Source organism: Semicossyphus pulcher, unplaced genomic scaffold, assembly GCF_022749685.1.
Source record: "Semicossyphus pulcher isolate SPU_LCO1_2020_fin unplaced genomic scaffold, fSemPul1.0.p SCAF_10, whole genome shotgun sequence".
NCBI lineage: Eukaryota > Metazoa > Chordata > Actinopteri > Labriformes > Labridae > Semicossyphus > Semicossyphus pulcher.
This window is the reverse complement of record NW_027211604.1, coordinates 18,936,942-18,962,809: the sequence shown is the minus strand read 5'-3', so window position 1 is coordinate 18,962,809 and position 25,868 is coordinate 18,936,942. Positions and strand designations below refer to the sequence as shown.

At 41.2% G+C, this 25,868-nt stretch overlaps 1 protein-coding gene across 1 annotated transcript in view; it reads right to left on the bottom strand.

Moving 5' to 3' along the window:
• The window catches only part of LOC138595592 (gamma-aminobutyric acid receptor subunit beta-2-like), a 68,374-nt gene that overhangs the window by 4,783 nt on the left and 37,723 nt on the right, over positions 1-25,868 (bottom strand). Inside the window, exons 5-7 of the mRNA XM_069666907.1 lie at positions 16,907-16,989; positions 2,687-2,824; positions 794-946 (exon numbers count right to left, since the gene is read on the bottom strand). Of these exons, the coding sequence (XP_069523008.1) occupies positions 794-946; positions 2,687-2,824; positions 16,907-16,989 (374 nt within the window). The remainder of the gene's footprint in view (positions 1-793; positions 947-2,686; positions 2,825-16,906; positions 16,990-25,868) is intronic.

Here is a 25,868-nt window from a genome sequence, read left to right as displayed (position 1 = left end):
GTGTTTGAGGCACGCCTCCTACCCTTTGACCGTATTACAGAGTTGTCAGTGAAGAGTAAAGTTCACTTTTTCGATTTGAAATGGTTGTCTGGTGCTCTTGTCCTTTGGAAAAGTAAACAGTGATACAGTACTTTATTAAACCCCGGGGGGAAATTCGGGGGAGTGAAAAAAAATTCTGAGGCAGACTTGAACTGTGCCAGGGGCAGGAAGTTCTGCTGTGACTCAGGCATATGCCGAAATACAGAGTTCCTCCACTTTGTGACATCACAAAGTGAAGCGTCTAGAGAGGCCTTTCACAGCAGCCGGCAGACTGTTTTTGCAGGGGATTACTCCAACATACTTTTACCAACAGATTTGAAACTTCACCCACGTTTAGTCTGGACATCCAACATTGTAACATTATATATATGTCTTAAAATGTGAAACAGCATAATACCCCCTCTTTAACATACTCTAAAATTCTTGCAGCTAAGAAATTGTATTTGCTAATGTGTAATTTTTGTTCATTCATATTCAATGTTTAGGTTTGTGAGACATTTTTCTTGCATCACTTCATGTGAAGTAATTGTAGCACCCTAATCTTGCCTCCTATTTTCTCTTCAAGTGAATGAGTGAATTTTCCAAGGTAAAATTGGTAAAAAAAAAAAAAAAGAAAAGAAAGAAAGACAAAAAAAAGTAAATATAATGCATTGTTTTCCCAGGATTTTCCTCATCAGTCTGTTTCACTGCTTGCTGTCCTCCCCTGTTTCACTGTGTCCTACCTGTCTTCCTATATTCGTATTGAAGGCCTCACCTAGAGCCACTCGGGCAGCAGAGGCGTCATAGTTGATCCAGAAGGAGACCCAGGAGAGGATAGTAATAAGTATAGAAGGCATGTACGTCTGCAGGATGAAGTACCCGATATTTCTCTTCAGCTTGAAACTCAGGGACAGACGAGGGTAAGCACCTGCAGACAGGAAAGGAGGGCGAAAAAAATAGCAAGCAGAGTTAGTGATGTTGTTTCTACACATCACACAACTGCCAAGTCTGTGGGACTTTCTGTCAATAAATACCAAAATAATTGACTGATTATTTACTTTATATCTGATAATGTGGATTGACTAATCAATTAAATGGCTGCCTTTTTCAGCTCTACAGTCTTGATACAGTAAGGGTATAAAATCCTCCAGCTTTATTCTCCCAAGCACTTTTATCAACATTAGGTTTTAATACCATAAAACACCTCAACAAACAGCATCTAGGGTATGGACTACCCAGGCCCATACTGAGTATATTCTCCATCCCTTTCTGTCCATTGCAGACGCACCCAGTAAAAAGCCATATTTGTGCTCTCTTCAGAACTGAAGCATCAGCGCTCCACAATTACCTGCTATCTTCTGCCTGTGCAAGAGGTTTGATGTTGAGGGTCCTCTTTTTTTTCTGCTTATATCTGCTCTTTTTGAAATCAGCCTGCAGCAGGGCTTTTGGTTAGGGCAAATCATATCAGCACACATATTTCTCTCCTTAGAGAATTGGCTGTTGGTTTGAGCTGCATTACACCTGAATAAAGGAAGAGGAGGAAGAGCTGGAAATACACTGCAATATACGGCTTATTGGAAAGTCATGAAGAGACAGATGAGGGGCCAGAGAGGAAGATGAAGTCTTCTTAATGAAAGCGCCAAAGATCCAGCAGCCACTTGGATTTCAGTTAGCTAATGTCAGCGTGAGCCACCGAGACAATCGCTGAATTATTTCTTTATAAAGTGAGGAAACAGCTTGGGTAGAAAAAAGGCAGAGTGGAGGTACAGCTGTGAATATATCTTATTCATAGAGACAAGAATGACATTGCCTATCCTTGGAGTGGAACATGACACTTGTATTGGATAAACGCCCAGGCACTTCTGCTGATGTTTGCATCTCTGAGTGACCCCGGGGTCGCTCCCTCCACAACGCAATAGACATCACTTTAAAGGGAATCCCCCGTATGCCACATCTCTTCATAAAGATAATAAAATCAGGCACCCTGCAGGGACACATTCGGGTCGACTCCCTTGCACATATGGTAATGGACAGCACATACATTGACGCATGCAAACATTGTGCATTCATCAGGAAGCATTGTGTTATTAATAGGGTTGTTTGGAACGTGGGGGGACAAAACGAGCCCTCTCATTGGCCGAGTCGCCGCACTCTTATTGTGTTAATGTTCTGTCCTCATTCGATACACTTCTCGGAAACTGTATTCAGCAGAACCGCTATCCCGCTTACAATTGCTTTCTTGCTTGCATGACAAATTCATGAATATGAAAATGCAGAAGGGATGAATATTTCATTGTATCAGACAGTGTTCTTTTTGTTTATTGCTGTTAAATAAGTCATGGTGTCTTCTGTTTTCCGGGACGACACTTCATTCGGAGGTTTGTCGGTACATTTACATAACGTTTTGCATGGAAATTAGCCGATGCTGTTTTCATATCAATAAGTGCAAACAATGGAATGAGTCGATATTATGAATTGCCATATTGGCCTCTGTGCAACGGCATAACGGTAATGGAATGAAAGAACACTAAGCAACAGAAATAATAACAGTTTTGTGTGTTCTCGTGTACATAAAAAGGCCATACATGCTGCAGGAAAACATATGATCATACTGGATTGCATTATGTTGCTGTGTTTTGTGATTCATACATTTCCCCCCGCTCATTACCTGTGGAGAAGACTACATTCTTGGAGATGAGCTTGTGATCCACAATGGAAAACTGGGGCAGCTCAATCTTGTCCACGCCCGTCACGGCGTTGTCTCCTCCTCGCCAGTAGAACTCAATGTCATCTGTAGTGTAACCATCTGAAACAGGGTACAGAGAAGAGGAATTACAGAGGGTTGTTAACGCTCTTTATATATGTTCATAATCATGTCCCATCTGGATCTCGTACAGTCCAGTTATTTAATCACGTAGCATGACTAGGTTTGCATTCATCACCGTTTTACCATCTGCTGACAGCAGGCCGGTAATTGGTCTTTAGATCACTAACTGAAAATATGTGGTTATCCTGAGGGAAACAATGCTAGTTACATCATAGTCACATGTTTGTTTATACGCATTTAAAGTGAATACATTTTGCCTGTTTCTTCTTATAACTACTGACTTAGGTGATCCATTTATCCCACAATCCCTTGTATATTGTGTATTAAGTGGAAAATCTTTTTGCAACAATTACCTAAGCACCTAGGGTGCTGGTTTAGCTCAGTGGCTAAAGAATAACTTCAGTATTTTTAAACCTGGGCCCAATTTTTTTTGTCAATAATTGGATGTCAAAATAGGAACGAAAATGCTTGCAATCGGTCCAGTAGTAGATGGCCTCCGCCGGCAGCCGGTTCACCCTCCTCTGTTGCCCCTCTCTCTCTCTCTCCTCGCTCTCTTTTTAACTTCTATGAGCTCTTCGTCTGTATGCTCTGGCGCAAATAAATAGGGGCGGTAATCGAAGTCAAGTACCTCATCTTCATCGCCGAAATCAGGTAAATATTCAGCCATGGCTTTTGAAATATATTCTGACAGTCTTATACGTAAACAAATCCTCTCTCCAACTAAAACTCACGCGAGATTTCAGAGCGAGACTTCTTCTTGCGCGAGACTTCTGTATCTGGTTACACAAAAAGGATCTTACTCTTTAAAAAAAGGACGATCTTTCTAGGGATCATTTCTGTAATGTTGTCGGACACCTGGAGTAACAATGTGAGCCTGTCAGTGGCAAAAACAAACACTTTTAGTGGACGTATTTTGATTGGGTGCAGTTGCCCCAGGGGATTATGTTGTAGCCATTGTGGCTGTATTGCGGCTACGGCGGAGGAGTTATCCTTTAAATCAGCAGCCCATGTAGAGAGGCTATAGTCCTCAATATAGTGACCCAGGGTTTGACTCCCACCCTTGACCACTTGCCTTGTATCGTCCCCCATTCTCTCCTCCCCTGTTTCCAACACTATCCACTGTCCTATATCAATAAAGGCATGAAAGGCCCAAAAAATAATCTAAAAAAATAGAAGGTACGTTTTCATGAACTGTCGAACTCATAATTCAGTTGATGTGGGTGGTCGAGAACTCTTTTTGTGTGTTGACAAGCACATTATAAATATTATAACTGTTTTTAATTAAAATGATCCACTTGTATGCTCTTGACTCTTCTTGACCCCTCACTTGTGATAGTTCAGCATTATGTAACCATGGAAACACTGTTTTTCTTTTTTGTTTTACTGCTATTTTTTTCATGGTAAATGGACTGTACTTATATGGCGCTTTTCTAGTCTTACAACCACTCAAAGCGCTTTTACACTACATGTCACATTCACCAGTTCACACATTCATTCACACACTGATGGTAAAGGCCTATAGTGCCAATCTCCAATCAGATCTATGCTTATTCATACCCAATGGTTATGCCTTCCGGAGCAATTTCAGTGTCTTACCCAAGGACACTTGGACATGTGACTATGGCAGTCAGGGATCGAACCACCAACCCTCTGATTGAGAGACTCTACCACTGAGCCACAGCCATCCCCTGAATCTAAAAAGTAGCTCCAGAACAGCTTCGTGCCTCGTCTATGGGAACCTCACCATCAACCTCTGATGTACACATTAGCAAGGCACATTCTGCGGCCTTGGTGCTGTATTCTTGACAATAACTGAATTATGAAAAAAGCCAGCTAACAATAAATTATGGAATCAAGCTGAGCACATCCCATTCCACATCAGGGAAACCCTTATATATGGGATTTAATATATATGAGTCAACTTTATTTTTATGTTTTGTGCCATGAGAAACTAAATTATTAAATACAAGGGCAGGAATGATTAAATAACCAGGCTTTGCATCCGTTTTCATCACTAAAACCCATTAAAATGTGCAAAGGGACAAAACCCAAGTCCATTAATATTAATCTGAAGCAAAGCCACTCGCTCTTTTGCTCACACTTTGGCCCGAATCAGTGGAGACACGGACGCCGAAGTGGCCAGTGGGCAGGAGCGATAAATGATTGAGTTGCACTGTAGTTATAGCTGAAGACAAGCGCTGTTACAGGAAGAAAAGAGGAACATTTTCATTAGACCATGAAACTTGGCTCTTGCATAATCCACTGCCTACTGTCTGCTCCGGTGCAGTTGTCATGTCTGCTGACTTCAGGGCATAAGAGCTTTGGTCTCAGAGAGGAGAGACGGGAGACAGCTGCGGTTAGTGCAACTTCTTTTAGAGGGCTGGCTCTCAATTAAAAGCCAATCTGAAAGGTGAGACTCAACTAAAACTATAGACATATTTCTCTAGTTTTAGTTGAGTCTTAGTTGAGAAGATGATTTGAGGCCTTCCTGTGCTACAACAGAAATCATCGTCATTTTAAACCATGCTGAAAAGCAACAGCAGACAAGCTAGTTTTAAAACACAGAGGGCATCATTGCTTATTCAGTATGGCCTCCTTTAGGGCTAGAAAATGATTCAGAAGCTGCACTATATTATCTCATAGCAGTAAATCTTATTCTACTGATTACTTGTATAGCACAGAAAGGTTTAGCCCTTAGCTATATTGCTGACCTTTTTACTGTTTATGATCCTCAAGCAAGGTCCTTTTATTTGTCCCCCAGTCCACGCTCAAGATATGAGGTGTTTTCTCTGTTCGGGCGTCTGTACTGTTGACTGGCCTGCTGGAGGAAATGTTTATTTCTCTTATGTTTTATTTATTGTACCTGCCTACCTCACATTTATGCTATAATTTTTTTAATTTGTTTTATTTTAAACCTTTTTTTAGCCTTTTCTCGTTTTTTTTAACTGCACAGTAGTGCAGTGGTTAGCGCTGTCGCCTCACAGGTAGAAGGTTCCTGGTTCGAATCCAGGTTTGGAAGAAGGGGGCCTTTCAGTGTTTGCATGTTCTCCCCAAGCATGTGTGGGTTCCCTCTGGGCACTTCCTCCCACATTCCAAAGAAACGCGCGTTTGTTGCTTTATTGATGACTCTAAAATTGCCCGTAGGTGTGAGTGTGAACGTGAAAGGTCGTCTCTATGTGTCAGCCCTTTGATTGATGACCCTGAACAGAATAAGCGGTATAGATAATGGATGGTATGGATGGATGTTATACAAATAAAGTTATTATTTTAAATATTATCAAAGCTCTAATAAGTGCATCTGAGTATGTTAGGAGGCTACAACACTCTCTCCTGCCTCCAGAGAAACAAGTGAATACTGCAATCCTACATCATACAAACCGATAATGCTGTTCACTCTGAATGTGCATGTGTCGTGCCTCTTTGTCGGCAACAGCAGGAGGTGGATTAAAACAACAGTCGGGAATGTTTTCAGTAGCTGAACATGCAACATAATAATCATTTTTGATGGTTGCAGTAGTTGTTACAAGTTTGATGCAGCCGGGGGGATTTGCATGTATGTGGAGTTTCCTGGGAGAATTATTTGATTGCATGCGTGGAAGTTGACTCCCGCTGCTAAATCTCCCCATCATCAACATTTGGCCGGGTAATGGTCACACACAATGATGCAAAAAAAAAAAAAGAATTAACATGTTTGATTTGCATGAGTGTGAGCCGTGTGTGTGTAATAGCAGGGCCAGGCTGAATGAGAGATGAAAGCTTGTTTGACAGAACAATTTAGATGGAACTCCCACACGCTTTCATTGATTAGTGCATACACTATAGACCTTTTTATAACACCTCCTCTCTCCCCTCCTCTGGTCTCCTTTTCTCCCCCACTTCTCCCTGAACATGTTCTGTTTTTATCTTCCTTTCTCCAACCTCTTTTTCCCATTTGATTCCAAACCTCTCGTCCTCTCCTCGAGGTTATTTCTCTGTCATCACTATATTATTATTATCATTATTATTATGCGTCCATCTACACCTTTCACTCAGCCTTTCCTTATTCTCCCTCCCCCATACCCGTCTCTGCTTAATTAATACTAGCGCGACCTATTTCGTCACTCTGAATTATTGAAGCAGACTTTTCAGTGGCTGCTCTTAACACCCTTACACTCTAACACCTCTTGTTCTTTTAAGGCGAAAGTGGACACTGTCATCAAATATACTTCATTTTTTCTGTCAAAAATATACATTCCTGTACAGTATAGTTTGTGTACTCATATCACATCCCCTTCATCATCACCTGACATAAGACATTATCAATAAAATCATAAAATCCAAAGGCACTCGCCAAAGGAAGAAGGGTAAAATCAGATGAATGTGTTCTCTTCTCTCGATTACACTAAAAAGCCTGGCAACTGCATTTTAAACCAACTGCAGACGATTAAGTGCTTCTCTACTAAGTGCAGCGTGTAAGGAAATTATATTAGTCTAGATGGGATGAAATAAAGGCAGGTCAGGTCAGGGGCAAAGAGAAATAACTTAATTTTGGATACATTTCTTAAGTGATGAAACTGGGACTGAATAACTGATCCTGTACCTGAGATTCAGAATTTCAATTTCAACAGAGGACTGTCCTCAAAGGATAAAAGTCGAGCTGAAACGGCATTTCAAGAGTTTGTAGCTTCTGTATCATGACGTATTTCCGAGTGAAACAGGACGTGCAGGCAGGACATATCATTGGAGGGATTTGATTTGATCGTTGAGAAGTTGGCGTAGACAGACGTTCTCCACAGCTAACTGACCGAGTGTTCTTGGTGCTCTGCGGCTAATTGTTGCAGATTGATTGGTTGAAATTGTTTGGTGCTGACTTACGTAAGCACGCGTGAAATTTATTTCTACCGGAAGAAAAAATTATCAGATTTTGATATAAGAATACGAAGAAATTGATTTTCTGTAAAAAAAATTTGGCCTATATTGTCAAATAGATGCACAATATTACCGGGGATGTGGTCATAAAGGATTAAAATGACATTTTTCATTTCACCTCGACTTTAAGCCACATGTTATAGGTGATCACCAGGACCAAATTCCCACTTGTACACATGATTTAAAATGTAAGGGAGATTACCTTTGGCTTCACAACAGGTGTTCCCTAAAGGATAAGCCCTTTCCTATTTTGCACTGTCCGTTTATATATTTTTTTTATGCTTTTGCACTCTACTCCAAAATGTCACCTTTTCCAATGATATATCTGAGGAAAGCAGATTAGGTACATTCTCTAACCCAAATTGTATTGTATCATATTGAGTCATATAGTATTTAATTGAATCATATATCGTATCATACAGTATCGTACCATACTGTATCGTATCTCCCATCCATCCATTATCTATACGTGTTTAGGGTTGCGGGGGGCTGGAGCCTATCCCAGCTGTCATTGGGCGAAAGGCAGGGTACACCCTGGACTGGTCGTATCATATCTTACGTAACGTATCGTATCGTATCATATTGTAACGTACCTTATCGCATCGCATTGTATCCTATCCTACTGTATTGTATCATGCCATTGAGTATCATCTCATTTGCTATTGTATCACATTGTACAACTCTGACAAAGATAGATTAATTATGTCATAAGCAACCGCCAACACACAATAACTACACTCAGACCTGTCTAAACAAGTTTTCAATAACAGAAGTGAAGGCATTCGCTCAAACCCTATAAATATCAGATCTCTCTTATTTTTGGATTGTCCAGCTACACAATCGTCTTAACGCCACTGTTTCTGCATCATAGAGACTGACTTTGCCATTTTGAGCAACTTCACTTTAATACTTTTGCTCTACGTCACAGTGGTGGGCTCAGATGGATCACCCTGATTCCCATCCTGCAATCAATTAATTAAAAGTTGAAGAGAAGACGAAATATCTATTAAGTATGTAAAGAAGCTTCTTGAATCCTCAGTGGCTTGAGGTGCCTACTCCCTTAAGCAAGAAAAAAAGGAAGGGAAATCTGTGGGATTTAAAATATGTATTTAAAGTAACACAAAAGCTTTTCTCATGGATTCCAAAGTCTGGAAGCGTTGGCAGGCCAAAAAAATAAATGAAATTCATGATAGCATCAGAGGAGATAGCAATACAATACTAAAGCTATTTAACTTTGACTCTGGCATATCTCCCTGACCGAATCTGACTCCAGGCCTTTTTATCGAGCTTATGAAATAATGTCTCAGTTGATTTGTTTCAATGGGCAAAGAAGGATTTCGCAGGAAGATAAAATGGTGGCTTTGATATTGCTGTGAGCAAAACATTACGATGGATAACAAAGTTTTATTTTTTTGACTTCTAAATGTGGCAATGGAACATCATACAATTCTAGGCAAATAAAATAGCTTGTACTTTCAAGCAAGCAAAAATAACAATATTGTCACTGTGACACAGAAAGCTTTTTGGAAATATGATGTTTACAGACCTTGATTTTAATCAAACGAGGTCACAAAAAAAAGTCAAACCTAATTTCAGTCACCATGAATAATAAAACTGTTTGAATGCTGCACCACCAGACACGCATTTTATTAGTTCAGAATGAACACAAGGAATGTGTTTAAAATGCATCCACAATGCACAGTGTGGGAAACCTCTTTGGAGATAGTTCAACATTTATGGGGCATGGGTAAAAACCTGTCCATGGACATAGGCGAACACATGCTTGCATGGACAAAAACATCCTCCCACACACACACACGCACATGGGCATGTCCAATCAACCCCCCTCTCGCGCTCTTGTCAGTGAGCAGAGGAGGCTACTCCACTCTTAAATATGTCTCAGATGAATTTTTGATTCCGCTCAGTTCAAAGAGACTTCAATGTTATTCCTGGCGTCCAATTAGAAATGGCTGCAAACTTTTGCGGCAACACGGCCGAGCTACAGCTGACTGCACGCCTGCACGGACGGGGACGGAACATCTAAAGCAAAGATAAATAAATAAGCCATGCAAGTCCGAGTGTAGGAAGCATTCACACTCCAGAGGATGTGTGCAATTTCTAAAAATGCGCTCAGATGGGCACAGAGAGAGAGAGGAAGTGGCTCTGTCCATATGATGTGGATCGCTGGTGCAGAAAATACAACTATTACTTGGTAGAGATGCTGTAATGAAATGATAGTTTCATTGTGAGTGCACAGCAACTGTGTGAAATAACAGTCGGGATGGGCCTTTCACTCACCTCTCTCAGTAATGGTATTGTGTGTCTGAGCATGCATATGTGAGGGTATGAATGTAACAGTGGACTAAAGTTTGTACTATGTCAGTTTTCCATGCAGCTTTATGTAAATCCACAATTTTGCAGACTTCCTAAGAGCAATAGTCACACGTATGCTAAAGCTAAAGCAGCTCATCAGAGCTAAAATGCTGTAAGTGTAGTATTCAGCCTTTAACAGCTGAGTGACCCACCTCTTGTTATGATTTATTGAGAAGTTGCACAGCTGCTGCACATGTAAAGTCAATGTTACATATTTTACTAGTACCAACCTGCTGCTAAAGGTATGGCTGCTGTACAGCATAACAGCAGAGTTATGACCCAGAACATCAGGGTGTTTAACCCATTTAAATAATATACTAAATGGTGTTTCCTTGCACTGACGTAAGGTCCTGTGTGGCCTACTACGCTAGGTGAAGTCCTGGATTAAGTATGCATTATAGAGATGGTGAGAAAGTAGTAGCTAAACAAATGCAGGGTGATGGGATTGGCTTTGAAGGTTATTAACAGGAAGTTGAAGAGTGTGGTATCAATGCCAAGTTTACCTTGCCGCATAGTAAAAACAAACCAGCGACTGCAGTGTGTTCTTATAATGAAATCCTTAAAGAGAGGGTATTATGCTGCTTCACATTTTAAGACATATATATAATGTTACAATGTTGGATGTCCAGACTTAACGTGGGCGAAGTTTCAAATCTGTAGGTAAAAGTATGTTGGAGTAATCCCCTGCTAAAACAGTCTCAGTCTGCAGGCTGCTGTGAACGCCAGGTTTCAGCGCCTCAAATGCTGAGTTCCGCCCCACAGCAGGCTTTGGAAAGCTGGCCAATCAGAAGAAAGCTGACTTGTAGGGGCGGGGTGTCTTAAAGAGGCAGAGCTGACTGAGTCGTTTCAGGCAGAGGCTGTATGCAGAGTTTTTTCTAACTGTAAATTATGCTAAGCTAGTCCACAGGTATCACAGAAATATATAGCTTGAAATTAGTATAATACCCAACCTTTAATGCACTTATAGAATTACAGATAATAGAATTGAGTCCTAGGAACACATTCTATATTGTTTTTTGAGTTCTACACGAGTTATGCCCATCCTGTCTTGTAGATCTCCATTGACTTTGAAAGAGTGTCTGAGAGGACAGTGAGGTGTAGAACTTCTCTTTTAGGATTGCACTCGTCCTTTACAACCGTATCTTTGCTGTGTAAAAGTTCAAACATTCCACTCAACATTTTCCCTTAAGTGAAGTTGAAGAGCTTTTGCACTAGTGGTAGCATAGCAAGATATGAAGAAATGAGCCAATAGGGACAGGGAAGACAGCAATCTAGTTAACATGCATATCAGTAATGTTGGATTTTAAGTTATAAAATACCACTTTGCAATGGTTTTGCAATTTTTTTGTTACTAGAAAACTCCACAGTGACTGTCTGATTTGTGGGAGGAGGGTAAACATTGTTCTGTCAGTGGAGTGAGAATTCCATCCATCCATCCATCCATCCATCCATCCATTGTCTGTGCCGCTTATCCTGTTCAGGGTTGCATGGGGTGGAGCCTATCCCTGCTGTCATTGGGCAAGAGGCGGGACACCCTGGACTGATTGCCAGTCAATCACAGGGCTGACACACAGAGACAGACAACCATTCATGCTCACACTCACACCTACCGGCACTAATTAACCTAAAAAGCAGGGAGGCAGGAAGCCGGAGTTGAGAGAGGATTCTCACTGAAATTTCTCAAAGCTTTTTTAGGTACAATTTGAATCAGTCTGGCTCACCCTGTTGTTACCTGAGCAGGTTGTAGTTTCTTTTTAAGTGTGCCTGAGAAGATGAAATGTCTGTCAGTAGTCCGTAGTAGGGGAGCAGGTGGCAGCTTGCCCTGCCTCAGTCTCCAGTGTCAGCCAGACATTAGACAATGTTGCAGAGTTTATTTGTTAATCTTTTTATCCTTTATAAATTTATTCTTGCAATCCAAAATATGGGTGAGCAATTTGTAAATCCACCAAACCATTAGTCACAGGCAGGGCGGGAAAAGTCCCTCGGCTATCTGGAATGACTCATTCACATCACTCCATCCCCGCTCCACATTGAGCCCGAGATTTTCAATTTTCGCTTCCTTCCCTCTGTGTAAACCTCTTATTCATTTCACCGATTCTACCGATGTCGAGCATGTGCGTGATTCTCATAAGTGAAAATGAAATGTGATGAATACCAGAGGGACTGGTCGGGGAAAAAGGCAAAACTTTTATGCATGTAAAATCTGCAGTTAAAAAAAAAAACTTTGCCAGTAACAAAGACATATTTCTCCAGGCTCAATACAGCTGTAATATCCAATGTGGTGTGAGAAGTGTTTGTTGTATTTCTTGCATTCATCAAGTGACAGAACTAAGTTAGGAAAAATGATTTAATCTCCAGTGAGAGTATTAGTGCGTAGTAACTTATAATAAAAGCAGATGGATGAACTTCTGTGTAGAATTTAAAACAATACAGTGGCTCCGTACATCACTGCAACAAATACAGCAACCCCCGTGCTGAAACAGCTTGTTATTGCATCATTAAAAGTTTATAATTAAACAAGGGTTGGCAATTTAACTTTGGCCTGAAATAATTAGAAAAGGTCAGCATTAAGGGATGAAAGCCTGATCCATAAATGAAAGTTCTTGGACGTTACATTAAACCTGTCAAAGCTCATTAAATCACAGGCATCACTCAGGGACTTAACTTTGGGGATTATAGGAGACATTGGCAATCGAACTCATTGGAAAGCAAGAGCAGAAATTATAAAGATAAGGTGGAGAGAGAGTAAACATGGACAGCAGCACAAGTGGACACAAGAAGCGTCCCAAAAAACAAAACAAAATAGGGGATTTAGAGAAGAGAGGAGCGCAGTGGCGTAGAAATCAACCAGACAAGCCAACAAGTGGAGTCATCAAAGACGCTATCAGATCCAGGCAGTCCAAAACAGCAGATATCCCTTTCATACTGTTGCTCAGTGAGTCCCTTAACTCACATGAAACAACAGAGGGACCGTGAGTGTCCCTTTTGTTTTCCAATTTTTATCTGCAGGGCAAATCGCATCTTCAAGTGCCTCCAATGTGCACAGATATACTGTAAACACACACACATCTTTGCATGCACGTACACACACACACAGCAGTTACTACTCCCCAGCCGGTGTTCTCTAAACTTGGTGGGAACAAGCCTGTCACCAAATTAAAAGAGAAGGATGTGCGCTTGGGGTGCTGATGATAGCTGTGTTGTGAGGCGCTCTCATTTGTAAACAGCAAATGATCCTCCCTGTCCCCCCCGAGCTTGCCCGCCATCGTTCCTTGAACTACATGCAAACAAGTACGGACAATGCACAGTATGTGGTAACATTTGCAGTTACAAGCTCCATGCCACCTTACCAGAGGCATACTGGGTGCCCAATTAGATTTGATTGAGGCATTTTCGCTTGTTGCTCCCTCTTGGAAAGAGGAGCTTTAGATGACAAATGACCGGTGTGGTGTGTGGTAGCATTAGCATGAAGGTCATGCTCTCAACAACAGCATTCTGCTTCAATACCTCCCTAATTTCTCCCTGGTCTGTGACCTTCTGTGCAGCAGTGGTGTTTCTAAATGTGGGAATCGGGAATGAGGCATATGGTTTCCTGGCAGACCCCAGAGATGAGTTATAGGTGTTCACAGACGTCACTGTTTCCATTTGTGTGTGTGTGTGCGTGTGTGTTTTTTTGACAGCAGATGGTTTAATGGAAGAAACTATAAATAGGAGCCAGTAAAAAAGTCAATTTGGCTGAATAATTGCAACTCTGGGCTCTACTTTTTTAACTTAAACTTTCAAAGGCATCAAAAGGTTAGGAAACTTGCAGCATATATGGTGACTATTATGGATAACCTGATGTGACAGCAGGTTTCAAGTGTAAAAAAGTTGATTTTCAAACCACACCAAACCCAATGGAAGCCAAATATGTGCCAGCATTTTTCTGGCGAGCTAAAACCTGCACACAAACACAAAGCTGGAAATTCACAATAACATTCATTCAGAGTGAAATGCAGTGACAATTTTCTGTTCAGCCTCAGAGTAGAATAAAATCTGAACAAATCAGAAAGTCTTTAATTCTTATTATATTTGTGTTGAACATAGTATTTGTGCTATTTGTACTGTTATATATCCTCATTGTCTGTGTGACTACGCGTTAATCCACTTAAAGTAATAATCTTGAAGTTCTGAGTTTTGTTAAATTTGGTGGCACCTTATGGCGATAAACGTCAATTGTGGGAGTACACTTCCCAGATATCCAGACGTCGATGGTTGGCTCCCTCATTTTCCTCGCTGACGGTTGCTTTCCTTTTTAGGCTGTTTGCCTTCATCTGAGCGTTGAATTTGTTTCTTTTTCTTTGGATTTTCACTTATTTTTGAAGTTGTATCTGTAGTCATCCATCTTTTCTTTGTGTGTTCAGCCATAGTAGATTACTGTTTACTCCCAACACTTGCAGAGACCGGAAAAGCAGCCGCTTAGCTCCGCCTACCCTCTCTGGCAGACCAACCACTGCTGGCTGATGGAAAACGCGTCACTAACTGGGCACCGCTTGTGATTTTTTCCGCATGAAGTGACACCCAGTCTGTAATACTGCAAATGCAAAGGCTTTCATCAGTGGGCCATAGGCTCAATCACCATTGTGTTACCTCATTTGGCGATAGATAGTGACTTAACAGACATTTATTTAAATGAAATTCTTCGAGATTATTACTTTAAATTGCCTGCCAAAAAGAAATGGTTGTAATATGCCAGAATCTCAGAGGAAATCAAATGAATTGATCATCACTAGAAGCCTGTCCATTAAGAAAAAAACAAGCTTGTACAGTAGGGATATTGCTTTTTCTATTATTATTAAGAGGTCATAAAGGACAGCGGGCCTTCTTACTCTTGCACAAAGCATTCCTGCACAAATCAATGCCAAGAAGCAGCAATGATTGACAAAAAGGCAGAATAAAACAGCATAAATGTTACATCTTTGACAGGTAGTGTAGCTCTGATAAGGAGCTGTGATGTCATCAGTACAAGTGTGGGGGAGGCTTGAGCAGCTGTCATCAGGTCACCTTGTCAAACCTGTTGAAAAACAGGTTTAATTGGTTTGTCCCCTCCTGGTTCCCGTCAGCCATTTGGCCTAACAGCCTATAAACAAGAGTGTTTCTCTCCCCAATCCACATCTCTTTCACACTAATCTGCCACAGCTTGATTTCAACTCCCTCCCTGCTTGTGTTCTCTCCTTCCTAAGTTTTCCTCTTCAGTTTATTTTGGACCTTTTTACAGCCAACCTAACTGAACCTATCTCACGCCCAGATGGCCTCAGTTTCAAGGGTGGATAAACTGTCTGTTTTATTTCGGCTTTTGAAATCAACAAACTGTATTCATGGGTATTACAGAACTTGATGCAATATGTAATCCAGTTGGAGAGCCTTATGTGCATATCACGCACCAAGCAAAACACATTCTAGTCCATTAGAGTCCTTCCTGTATTCCTGTAACCACACTCTCAGAGAACTCAGTGGAGTGCTGCTGGACAAATGGCCTGTGTCTATCTGGGTACAGCACATTTTGTAAAGTGGCTATGGATCGTTTGCATCGTTAGCCTTGCATAGAGAAAGTTCCAGGTCTCAGTCTCACATTTAGTGGAAAGAGAAAATTGCTAGATAAGGCGATTATGGAGGTACTGTGCTGTGAAATATCTTTATAACAACCATGGCATTGGCATACTGCTACTTCAAGCACATAACTAGTGGTGTAAGGCCTCTGCTTAACCTCGCTATTGTGCCAACTTGAGTTCACAAAACTTTAAAACTGCCTCTTTGCTCCTTATGCTCTACTTCCTTTTGTACACCAGCACCAGCTGTAGGCCTCCAAGCCCACTTGCACAGCTGAGTGCAACATCCTTTAGCCATCTGTATATGACAACAACATTTGGAAGCATTTCCAGTCATCCATTCGAGATCTGACTGAGCTTCTGCAAATTTAACCATCTTGATTTGGCACCAAATTTCATTTCCTTTTGATGGAAAATAAATGGCTATGTCACACATTCATCCCCAACGCTGCTTTCATCCCCCTTATGAGGACCGAAGGGTGTTTGGCAGGGCTGGGATTTTGGCATTAGATTTATTTGTGCCTCCTGCACAAGGCTAGTTATAAAGTATGAAGAAATTACTTTTGGAAAAACTTTAAAACGTACTCGTAAATTGTAGTCATTCGAAACTAACCCTCTACTTTGAGCTTTGGAGTGCATTAGCAATAGCTCTCCTTTATTACTTCAGCACCATGGACAGCAGACATTACAAACAGCCACAGTGGAGGTAGAAGTTCTCATTGAGGTATGATAATACCTTCAGTCATTTGATCTGGTGTTAATAATGGAGCATCCACATTAACAGTGGTGAGATGGATCAAAACATTTATTATGTAATACTTAAAGTAAAAAATGTTTCCATGTCTGTGTGCCATATTAGTGGAGTTGAAAGGGACCCTTTTTTGGGGGGTCAATTTTAATGCAATAAAAAAAAGCTTTTTTAAGAATTTAGTTTCACTAATGTAAATAGAGTAGATTAAATGGACAGTATTATGTTGAAAATACCACAATTCTGAGATAATCCTCAGAAGAGAACACGTCGGCGGGAGCACAGTTAGTTCCCGGCCGCTGACTGAACAAAGCCGAGGCTGTGCAAGTGTGTCAGGGTACTAACAGTTGAGTAGGTCCAGAGATTTATAGCACGGACGAGAAACAAAATATCAATAAATAGCAGAAGAGAATGATTAATAATTTAAGAAGGAGATGTACTCACAGCTCTCTATCTCGAGTGTGCAGTTTTGCTCATCCAGTGGATACCTTCTCAGGTCCATCATACAAGCAGCAGTGGTAGTGATCCTGAAGAAATGACACAAAAACACATATACAATTCACTGCATTGGGGTTCAACAATCAGCAAACCATTTATGTGTTGTTTTCAGTGGGGGAACTACAGTAAAAGTCAATTTTTTCCAAGCAGAAGTTGGAATGTAAGTGATCCGAAGGTTAACCTACACTGGAATGCAATTATATAGAACAGTTATCTGTAATAATTATATTAAGAACCAAACCTTAACCCTCTTTTGTGTAGAATCTGAACATTAATTAACCCTTATTTTGGCCCATGATGTCCTCTGGTCTGTGTATTTCCATTTAGGTTAGGGTTAAAGCTAGGTTAGGTTAATTAAGTGAGGTCATTTTTGTGTCTTTCACCAAAGCACTAACAATGGTTTCTAAAAATAATTCCAGTGATCATTTATTCCCCACGTAACCACGAGTTCAGACTTAAAATCTTGTAGCTGCAGGTAAAGCCAGGATCCTTTGAGAGTTTCGGGGGTGGCGGAAGCAGTGGTGGGAAGTCCTTTGGGGATTACAGGGCCAAAGCTAATCCTTATGTCCCAGTTTTAGCATTGTTTGGATAATCCTGTGTCAGGCCCACCTGAGATGCGAGTCACTGCAGGGATCAAGCTCTTTGGGACATCGGTGGCAGCAAAAGGCCAGAGATAACATTGGTAGTGTTGGTATTCTGACTGCTGTGATATCATTGTGAAATGTATAGAATCAAAGGGAGTGTTTTACAAGCATTTCAAATGACAAATAATTGCTTTAAATAAATGCTACTACTACAAGAAGAAAATAACATTGAAGATTTAGGTTTAGCTATGGCAACAAATCTATAGGCCAATATCTATAAACAAATTCTGCATATGAATATAGAATTTGTCAGAGAGGGACAAGGTTTCCATTTCTAGGCCAAGTAGCATCGTCCACAAGTGTTTTAGCAGGCTTTGGTTCTAAACAGGAAAACAATTTAGTAGAGGGCAAAAGAAGCAGACGGCATCACCGGTAATGCAATACTGGAACCCACTGGTTATTATCTGATGACGAATCAGCTTTGTATTATCTCTTCTTCAGTGACTTAGAAAAAGTAATCCATGCTTTCATCTCTTCCTGACCTGACTACTGTAACTCCCTGTATACTGGGATCACCCGGTCGTCCCTGTCCCGCCTGCAAATGGCCCAAAATGCCGCAGCCAGGCTGCTGACTGCTTCCAGGGAGAGGGAGCATATTAGTCCCATTTTAGCCTCTCTTCACTGACTTCCAATTCCCTTCAGGAGTGATTTTAGGTTTGCAATGTCTTTAAAGCCCTGAATGACTTGGCCCCCTCCTATATAACTGACCTCCTCAGCCCTTACAAAACCTTCAGGACCCTCACATCTTCTGACACAGTTAATTTTAAACTTAGAGGTGACTGCGCTTTCTCATTCAAGGCCCCTCGATTGTGGAATAACCTTCCATCCTGTGTCAGGTCTGCCCCCTCTGCTCAGTGTTTCGGTCCCCTGGTCCTGAATAGGCCACTTGTTGTGTTTTGTTTCTATTGGTTTCTATGTATTGCTTCATTTATGCATTGTACAGCACTGTCAGCTGCTGCTGCTTTTAAATGTGCTTTATAAATAAATTGACTTGACTATAAACAGATATCTGCATATACGAGTGCAGCTACATTGGCAACGTATGGAAAAAGAAGTTTTGGCCCAGAAATCCTCAGTAGTTTATCAAAATAACTGCTGGCTACACCAAAGTGTTGGCCGTCCTTCCTAGACGTTATATAGTCATCAGACGAGAGCGGTAGGGGTCCAAGATTGCGGCAATATAAATCATACCAGGCTTTATGTGAGTGTGGTTTTTCAGGCTTCTCAATCCCTCCCTTGAATGATGGCGCTTTGCTTTGTGAATAGAGTTCTTTAATGTTTGCCTCAACTAACAATCAAAGGGCTTTTTGTGTTTTTAGTTGTTGAACCCTGAAATGCGAGGGATGAATATTAAGGTGCTGTCGCAACTCCACAAGAACACTGAAAATATAAGAAGCCAGGCGTTGATCTTTACAGTAATGAGATTATCTTCCTTTTGCATCTCAAGACAACAATAAAGTTTAATGACTGTATCATTCAGATGATGTGGTATGTATCTTAGACATAAACAAGCCTCCCTGAGCATAGTGTAAATCAACGGAGCTTTTTATTGTATGCAACATGGGACCAATGGAATAAGCCTCTAACACACTGTTTTAATCCCGACACTGTTCATTACCAAAAGGTCTCAGAGTTATCATTCACTTAACAAGTTTCATCTAAGGAACTACTTTCAATAACAAATGCAAATCCTATTATCCTGCAGCAGGCTGAGATGGGATTCTGGGTTTAATCTCCAGCACCTGAAGTGCCACAAATCAACATCACCTGACTCTATGGAGAAAAGATCAATAAAGCTGTAGATGATTATCTTTATTCCAACCTGGATGGCCTCGAGGGTGATTGCATGGACAAATACAAGAGCACGGAGGCAGAAGGGTCAACGGAGCATTAAGCTGACACCTGAGGCTTAACTATTTGACTTTACCTCAGGCAGAATCCAATTCTGACATAAAAAGATGTCATTAACAAGACCATTGTAAACTCAATTTCAGAACAGAATTTTTTTCACTAGCTAGAAAAAATACTTTGGGGCTGTACGGTGGTGCAGTGGTTAGTGCTGTTGAACCCCGGGACGAAGTGGACCTTTCTGTGTGGAGTTTGCATGTTCTCCCCGTGCATGCGCTGGCTTCCTCCCACAGTCCAAACCCAGCTGGAAATGTTTTGTGCAAAGAACAGTCTGAGAACGTTACGTGCAATTTTCTGGTAATGTTTTGAGTGGCAAGTTTTTATTTGGTTCCCAGAATGTTCCTTTTAATAACAGGAAAACATTTTCAGAAAGTTGCAGTGAGAATGTTCACATCACATTTCAGGATCTTTATAAATAACGTTCTGATAGTTGAAGCCGTACTTATATCCTGAAAAGATCCTCAGAATGTTGCAGTAAGCGTGTTCTACCTTTGTTTTTATGTAACATTGAGCAAATGTTTTATAAAAGGCGTTCTGACATCCCAGGCCTCAATAACACCCTGAAAATATCTTCAGAATGTCGCAGTTAAAACATGTTGTCTTAGTTTAAGTTTTAACGTTACAAGAACTTTATCTGAAATGATAAACACCCTTAAAATGTTTGAATATTAGATCAAAACGTTTTCTTTCAAACCTTATAAGAACTTGTAGGTAATGTTAGCCAATGTTATGGAAAGGTTCCCTGCTAGCTGGGAAGACATGCCCGCTCTAAAATAGGTGTGAGTGTGAGCGTGAAAGCTTGTCTTTATGTGTCGACCGGTGACTGACTGGCGACCAGTCCGGGGTGTGCCCCGCCTTTCGTCCAATGACAGCTGGGATAGCCTCCAGCCGTGCGCGACCCTGAACAGGATACGCGGTATAGAAAATGGATGGATGGTCTTTGTGTTGACCTCTCTACATGACAAATAGAGAAATGGTGTGAAATCCAGCTCATCATTAAAATCCTTTGAGCAGAGCTTGAATTATTTGGTCTATTTTAAAGAGAATCTTCAACCATGTGTCTGTGAATGTTTTGACAGAAAGAATCACCACATTCTTTATAATCTTATTCTAACTTTTAATCTTTATTTAAACTACAGCATAATTTAAACTGCAATTGAAGCAAGGCAGCTTAACTCTGGATTATTCATGAAATCGTGCCACATAAACCTAATCTACTATGCAAAACAAAATGCTAGCATGGTAAGTGCTTTTATAATAGCTCCAAACAGGAAGGGAGCAGCCTCCTGTTTCACTGCCCCTATCGCATTTTGTGTATAAGTCAGCATAATAGCATTTAGCCTATCAAAACAAATAGACAGGGCTGGATAATAAGGGATAATAACAGCAGCCAGCCATGAGTCAATAGATAAGGTTATGTTGTCCATCAGACTTTGTGCGGGGAACATAAGGAGCAGGCTGTGAGTAATAGGCTGCCATTCTTTCCCCGGCTCTGGTCTTGTGCGAGAACTTGACTCCCACAGAGGGAGTCGCCACAGAGCAGCACAGCATGGTGGGTAATCGTCTAGGCACACCTGACAACATAGATAAATTTGTGCCAGAGGAGAGGCTCATCTTGAGTCCAATCCTCTGTGTTACACAGCGGAGATAATCACCCTTGTGTGTCTTTGTGCTTCTCTCTCTTTCCCCTCTCTCTCTCTCTCTCACCATTCCATTATTCAGAACAGCAACCACCGCGATGACAATCTGTTTTGCATCTCATAATCCTTGTTTTGCGAAAATCCAAGCCATCCAAGAATCATGCAATTGCATATAGGACAACAGCACAAATATTGAATGTGATATTATTATTGGGCACGCTTTTTGAAGGAATGACGCAGCGATACGACAATGCTTTCATAAAGCTGGATTGGTCAGGTTTCTGCGACCAAATCATTTGCGTCTGTGTCTGAGCGACCGAGCTCACCACAGGAACCATATGGTGAACAGGTGGAGCCACACCTACGCAATATGAAACAGGCCTCGTACACTTATTAATTTTAAGGTCAAACCAAAACAAGACACAATTGAAGGGAGACTATTTGCTTTTTCACAGTTCTTGAACACTTGTTTAAAGAGAAAAAGTGTATTATCTACCCAATCCCAAGTTTGATCCCTGGAAGCCTCCTCCACAGATAGAGCCAAGACCACCTATTGGAAACTGTGCCTTATAACCTACAGGTAACCCAAGCTCAATCCAGGTCATGACATGATCTTACCATCCCTAGTTTGGATGATCTAGATTGTGCTTCTGGTTACGGGTAAAAGGAAGTTTGTCCTTGTGATTCGGTGTGATATAAACCAATAGCGAGGCAAAAATGACCCCAGAAGGGGAAGTGATGCAATAAAAAGGGAGAAAATGACAAACAGAGGATGTCAGGTAACATAGCAGCACCTTTTAATAGCCCAAAGGAAGTTCCGTGGGAGAAGTTCGAGCATTAACATGCTGTTTCACATTAAGCACCTCAGGGGTTTCCAACCCCCAGGAGTGACACGGGAAGGTTGTTTTAGCCGTAGAGTTTTATGTGTAGTCTCCTTTTCTTTCTGTCTTGTCCGCTGTCTTTGTCAGCATTTATTTCTCTCTGATGGATCTGCTGGTGGTGATGGGGCCCCTAAGCTTCCAAGTGTTTAACCAAGGAGTAAATTGCCGGTTACTTCCTGGCAACTTTCTGATCTCTATGTCAAGATGGAGTCAGCGGTGTAGAACTGAGAGCAGGAGCCTCTGCCAGAGGCTTTGTGTGGGAACAGGAAAGGTTGTGCATATCTGTGCGGGGTTAAGAGTGTGCATTTTGGCTCTTGTACATGTATGTTATGCTGCTGTCGCTCAGCATGTGTGTGCGGGTAAGTGCCTGATTGTGTTTGCAGATGGCACTCCATTTAACCTAACATACTTCCCGCTCTTCCCATCCATTAAATGATGCACAGACCCATTTCTCGCTCGGCCATAGCATAGTTCTGGTTGCCTGGTTACCGCCTGAGGACACTGCCAACCTGCACCAACTGAGCCCCATATGTTGCATCACCTGCAGTGGCCCTTCATATTTACCAGACTGTGCAAGAAGACTCTGCTCCTCGATGGAAAGAACTTGTGAGGTCAAATCAGGGCCAAGTAGCCTTAAGGGTTTCCAGCAGTCATTGGGATTCAGACCAAGTAGACATGTAGACTGTTGGTCACATACTTGGAACAGACATGCTTTCTTGAATGCAAATAAGTAGATGCACTCGAGTAATCAAAGAACCAAATGCGCTTTTTGTACTTAAGTACACTCTTTTTAGTCATGCCCCACTCCTCTTCCCAGTCTTTGGTGTCCATTGCTACAGCAGTCTTTTGTCTTCTCTTGACAAAATCAAGTAATGTTGCACCATAAACCAAGAAAGTTGGTGTCTCCTTGGCAACACCAAGTAGCAAAACTACTGTTACAACTTATGTAGTTTTACAGCACTAATCAGTTAAATAAAATTTGGGAAATGTTGACATTCTTCTAACCACTCTATACATGGTCAGCCCCCATTCTTTTTGCTACATCTGTTGAAGCCAAAAGCCAGGCTCAGACAGCAGGGTTTTTTGAGTCATTGAAACCATTTTCTACCCCCCTGTCAATCACTGAAGAAATCTAAGGATAGAAAAAAAAAAGGGCAGATCCAGCCTCAAATGGCTCACAAACTCAACAGGACCAACCAGATAATGCCAAACATCTTTGATATTTAGGGTTTAAAATCTGGATAGTTGGGTCAGAGAGACGCAAGAACAGCCAATGAGAGAGAATAGACTACATGGAGACAGAGCTAGGTTTCTGAGCAATTGTAAACATTCTAGCATCTAAGGCTAACATGAGCTAGCACACTACTGTTGACGGAAACAGGTACTATCTCACAGCCCCTAAAAGTTTCTATCACATACTTGTGATACTGCAAAGCATAACTACAGCAGGTTAAATGTTGGGGATTATGCTAATTCAAGCTTCGTATTTCACTCTGTGATACCTGTGGAGTAGCTTAGCATAATTTACGGTTAAAAAATTCCTAATTTTTCTCACACTGGTGCTCTGTGCAGGCCCTCATATAGCCTCTGCCTGAAACGACTCAGTCAGCTCTGTCCCTTTAAGAAACCCCGCTCCTACAAGCCCACTTTCCTTTGATTGGCCAGCTCTCCGAAGCCTGCTGCACTTTGTGACGTCACAGAGTGCAGCATGTTGAAAAAACTGTGTGAAACCTGGCGTTCACAGCAGCCAGCAGACTGAGCTGAGAAGCCTGGGAAATACGCCAACATAGTTTGACCTACAGATTTGAAACTTCACACACGTTTAGTCTGGACATCCAACATTGTAACATTATATATATGTCTCAAACAGCATAATACCACCTCTTTATAGTAAATCTAAATAGTATATTGCTCCCTGTGGCACACATTTTGATCTTAATCTACCCTGTAGTCAGTGATGCGCCATTATTTTCAAATTATGTTGTGTGTACATGTTTGAGATTAGAGAAAAGGTTTCGTCTTGTGTTCATGATGCAACCAGATTTTTAAATCAGTGAGGAATTTGAAAGTTTTGAAACTTGAGTTAATGCGTCCTTTGAATCACTGTCTCTGCAGTCATTGGAGATGGGACAACCGAGAAAACTCAAGTCAGAATCACTGCTTTCCATGTCGCCCAGTGAAAATGGTGCTTAGTACAATGTACTACAGACAATTTTACTTTCATAAACGATCTCAATACTGCTTTTCTTTTCTTTTTTTTCTGGTTTCCCATTGCCGGCAGAGATCCAGAGCTGCATTATTTGATATTTAAGAAAATGACAGCATTCACAGCGCACTCATCCCCCACAGCCAGCTGGTTCCCACCTACAACCTATTAAGAAAACATAGGGAGTAGGCTGCCAGTGGAATCAAACACTTGGATGCTGTAACACTAATTACATATTCAATACAAAATCACTGCTATTTAATGTAGGAGGGAAAAATATTTACTGTAATGTTTAGTCAACCTAATACTGATTATTGAGTGTGAATACTAATTAATCTCCCTCAGTCTCACAAAGCTATTTGTTCCTGCAGTCTAACTACAGGCTCCACACATCAGTCAGTTCAGAAAAAGAATATCCAGGCGGCAAATAACCCCGATAAAGAACAAAGGCAAGACCCTGCTTTAGATGTAGCTTCTCAGGTCTACCTCGCCTTAGAAATACCATCTTTGTTTTCTGTTATCGTTTGCTTTCACACTGTGATACTCCCTGAAGGTAATTTCTGCTATTTGCTGTTGCTTCTTCACAGGTAAAAAGGAATGCTGGAGAAAACGTGGATGTAGTTTAGCAGATTAATGCGGCGGTGTTACGAACAAACACTAATTTGCATGTAAACAGATGTGTTCAAATGAATGCATATCAGCCCACATGAAAGGGGTTGTTGGTGTTTGCCTTTTAGCCGCCATAATGAATCCCTTGGATGAATTGGCAGTTGGGTGGCAATGTATCTTTGAATGGTGTGGGTTTGAGGCTTTCTCTATTATCAGCATCTATGGACCCGCTGCATCCAATTACATTTCCAATAAAGGGCCCGCAATGAGAAGATCCTTCTTTTCTACTGTGTGTTTGTGCAGATAATGTGGCCAGTGCTTCCTAATTAAACTATTTATATTGTATTTCTGTCATATATTTGATGCACCGATTGCTGTTAGCCAATAGACAATGGGTCTGAAGAAGTGCACCTTTTACCTCATTATCATCTCCACAGAACTTTAGAATAGCAACATGATGAGAAATGAATATCCTTAGAGTCTGATAATGAAAACCAATCTTAAAAATATTAATTTGCTTACATTCTTTAAAGCTCCTGTGAGCAACTTTCGGTTTGTGTCAATTTTGGCGCCCCCTGTGGACAAAGCCATACCACTTAAAGGAACAATTTACCCCTGGAAAAAGCCTCTGTCAGTCAAAGCAGGTGTTCTCTGTAATCGATAGAAGCAATAATATTTGAAATTGGCGCCATTGCTGTGGAGAAAGTTGTACAAACAGCTCGTGGTTTCACCCACTCTACATTCCTACAACACCCAGCGTGCATTGCGCACCTCACTCTGAAAGGAACGGCCCAGTGAGAGACGCTGGAGTGAAATACTGCCGTTTTACTGCAGGCAACGGCTCAGAGCGGCACAGAATCTGAAACACGACGAGAATATACCGGTGGATCGTCTAACGAATCTCCGGGTCAGATTTCAAACCTGATGATTTTGAAAATGACATCAGAGGTGGGGGTCCTAGATTGAGGAAGTGTATTTTAGCAAGCTCCCTGGACTCCGCCAGATGATGTGTTGTACGTA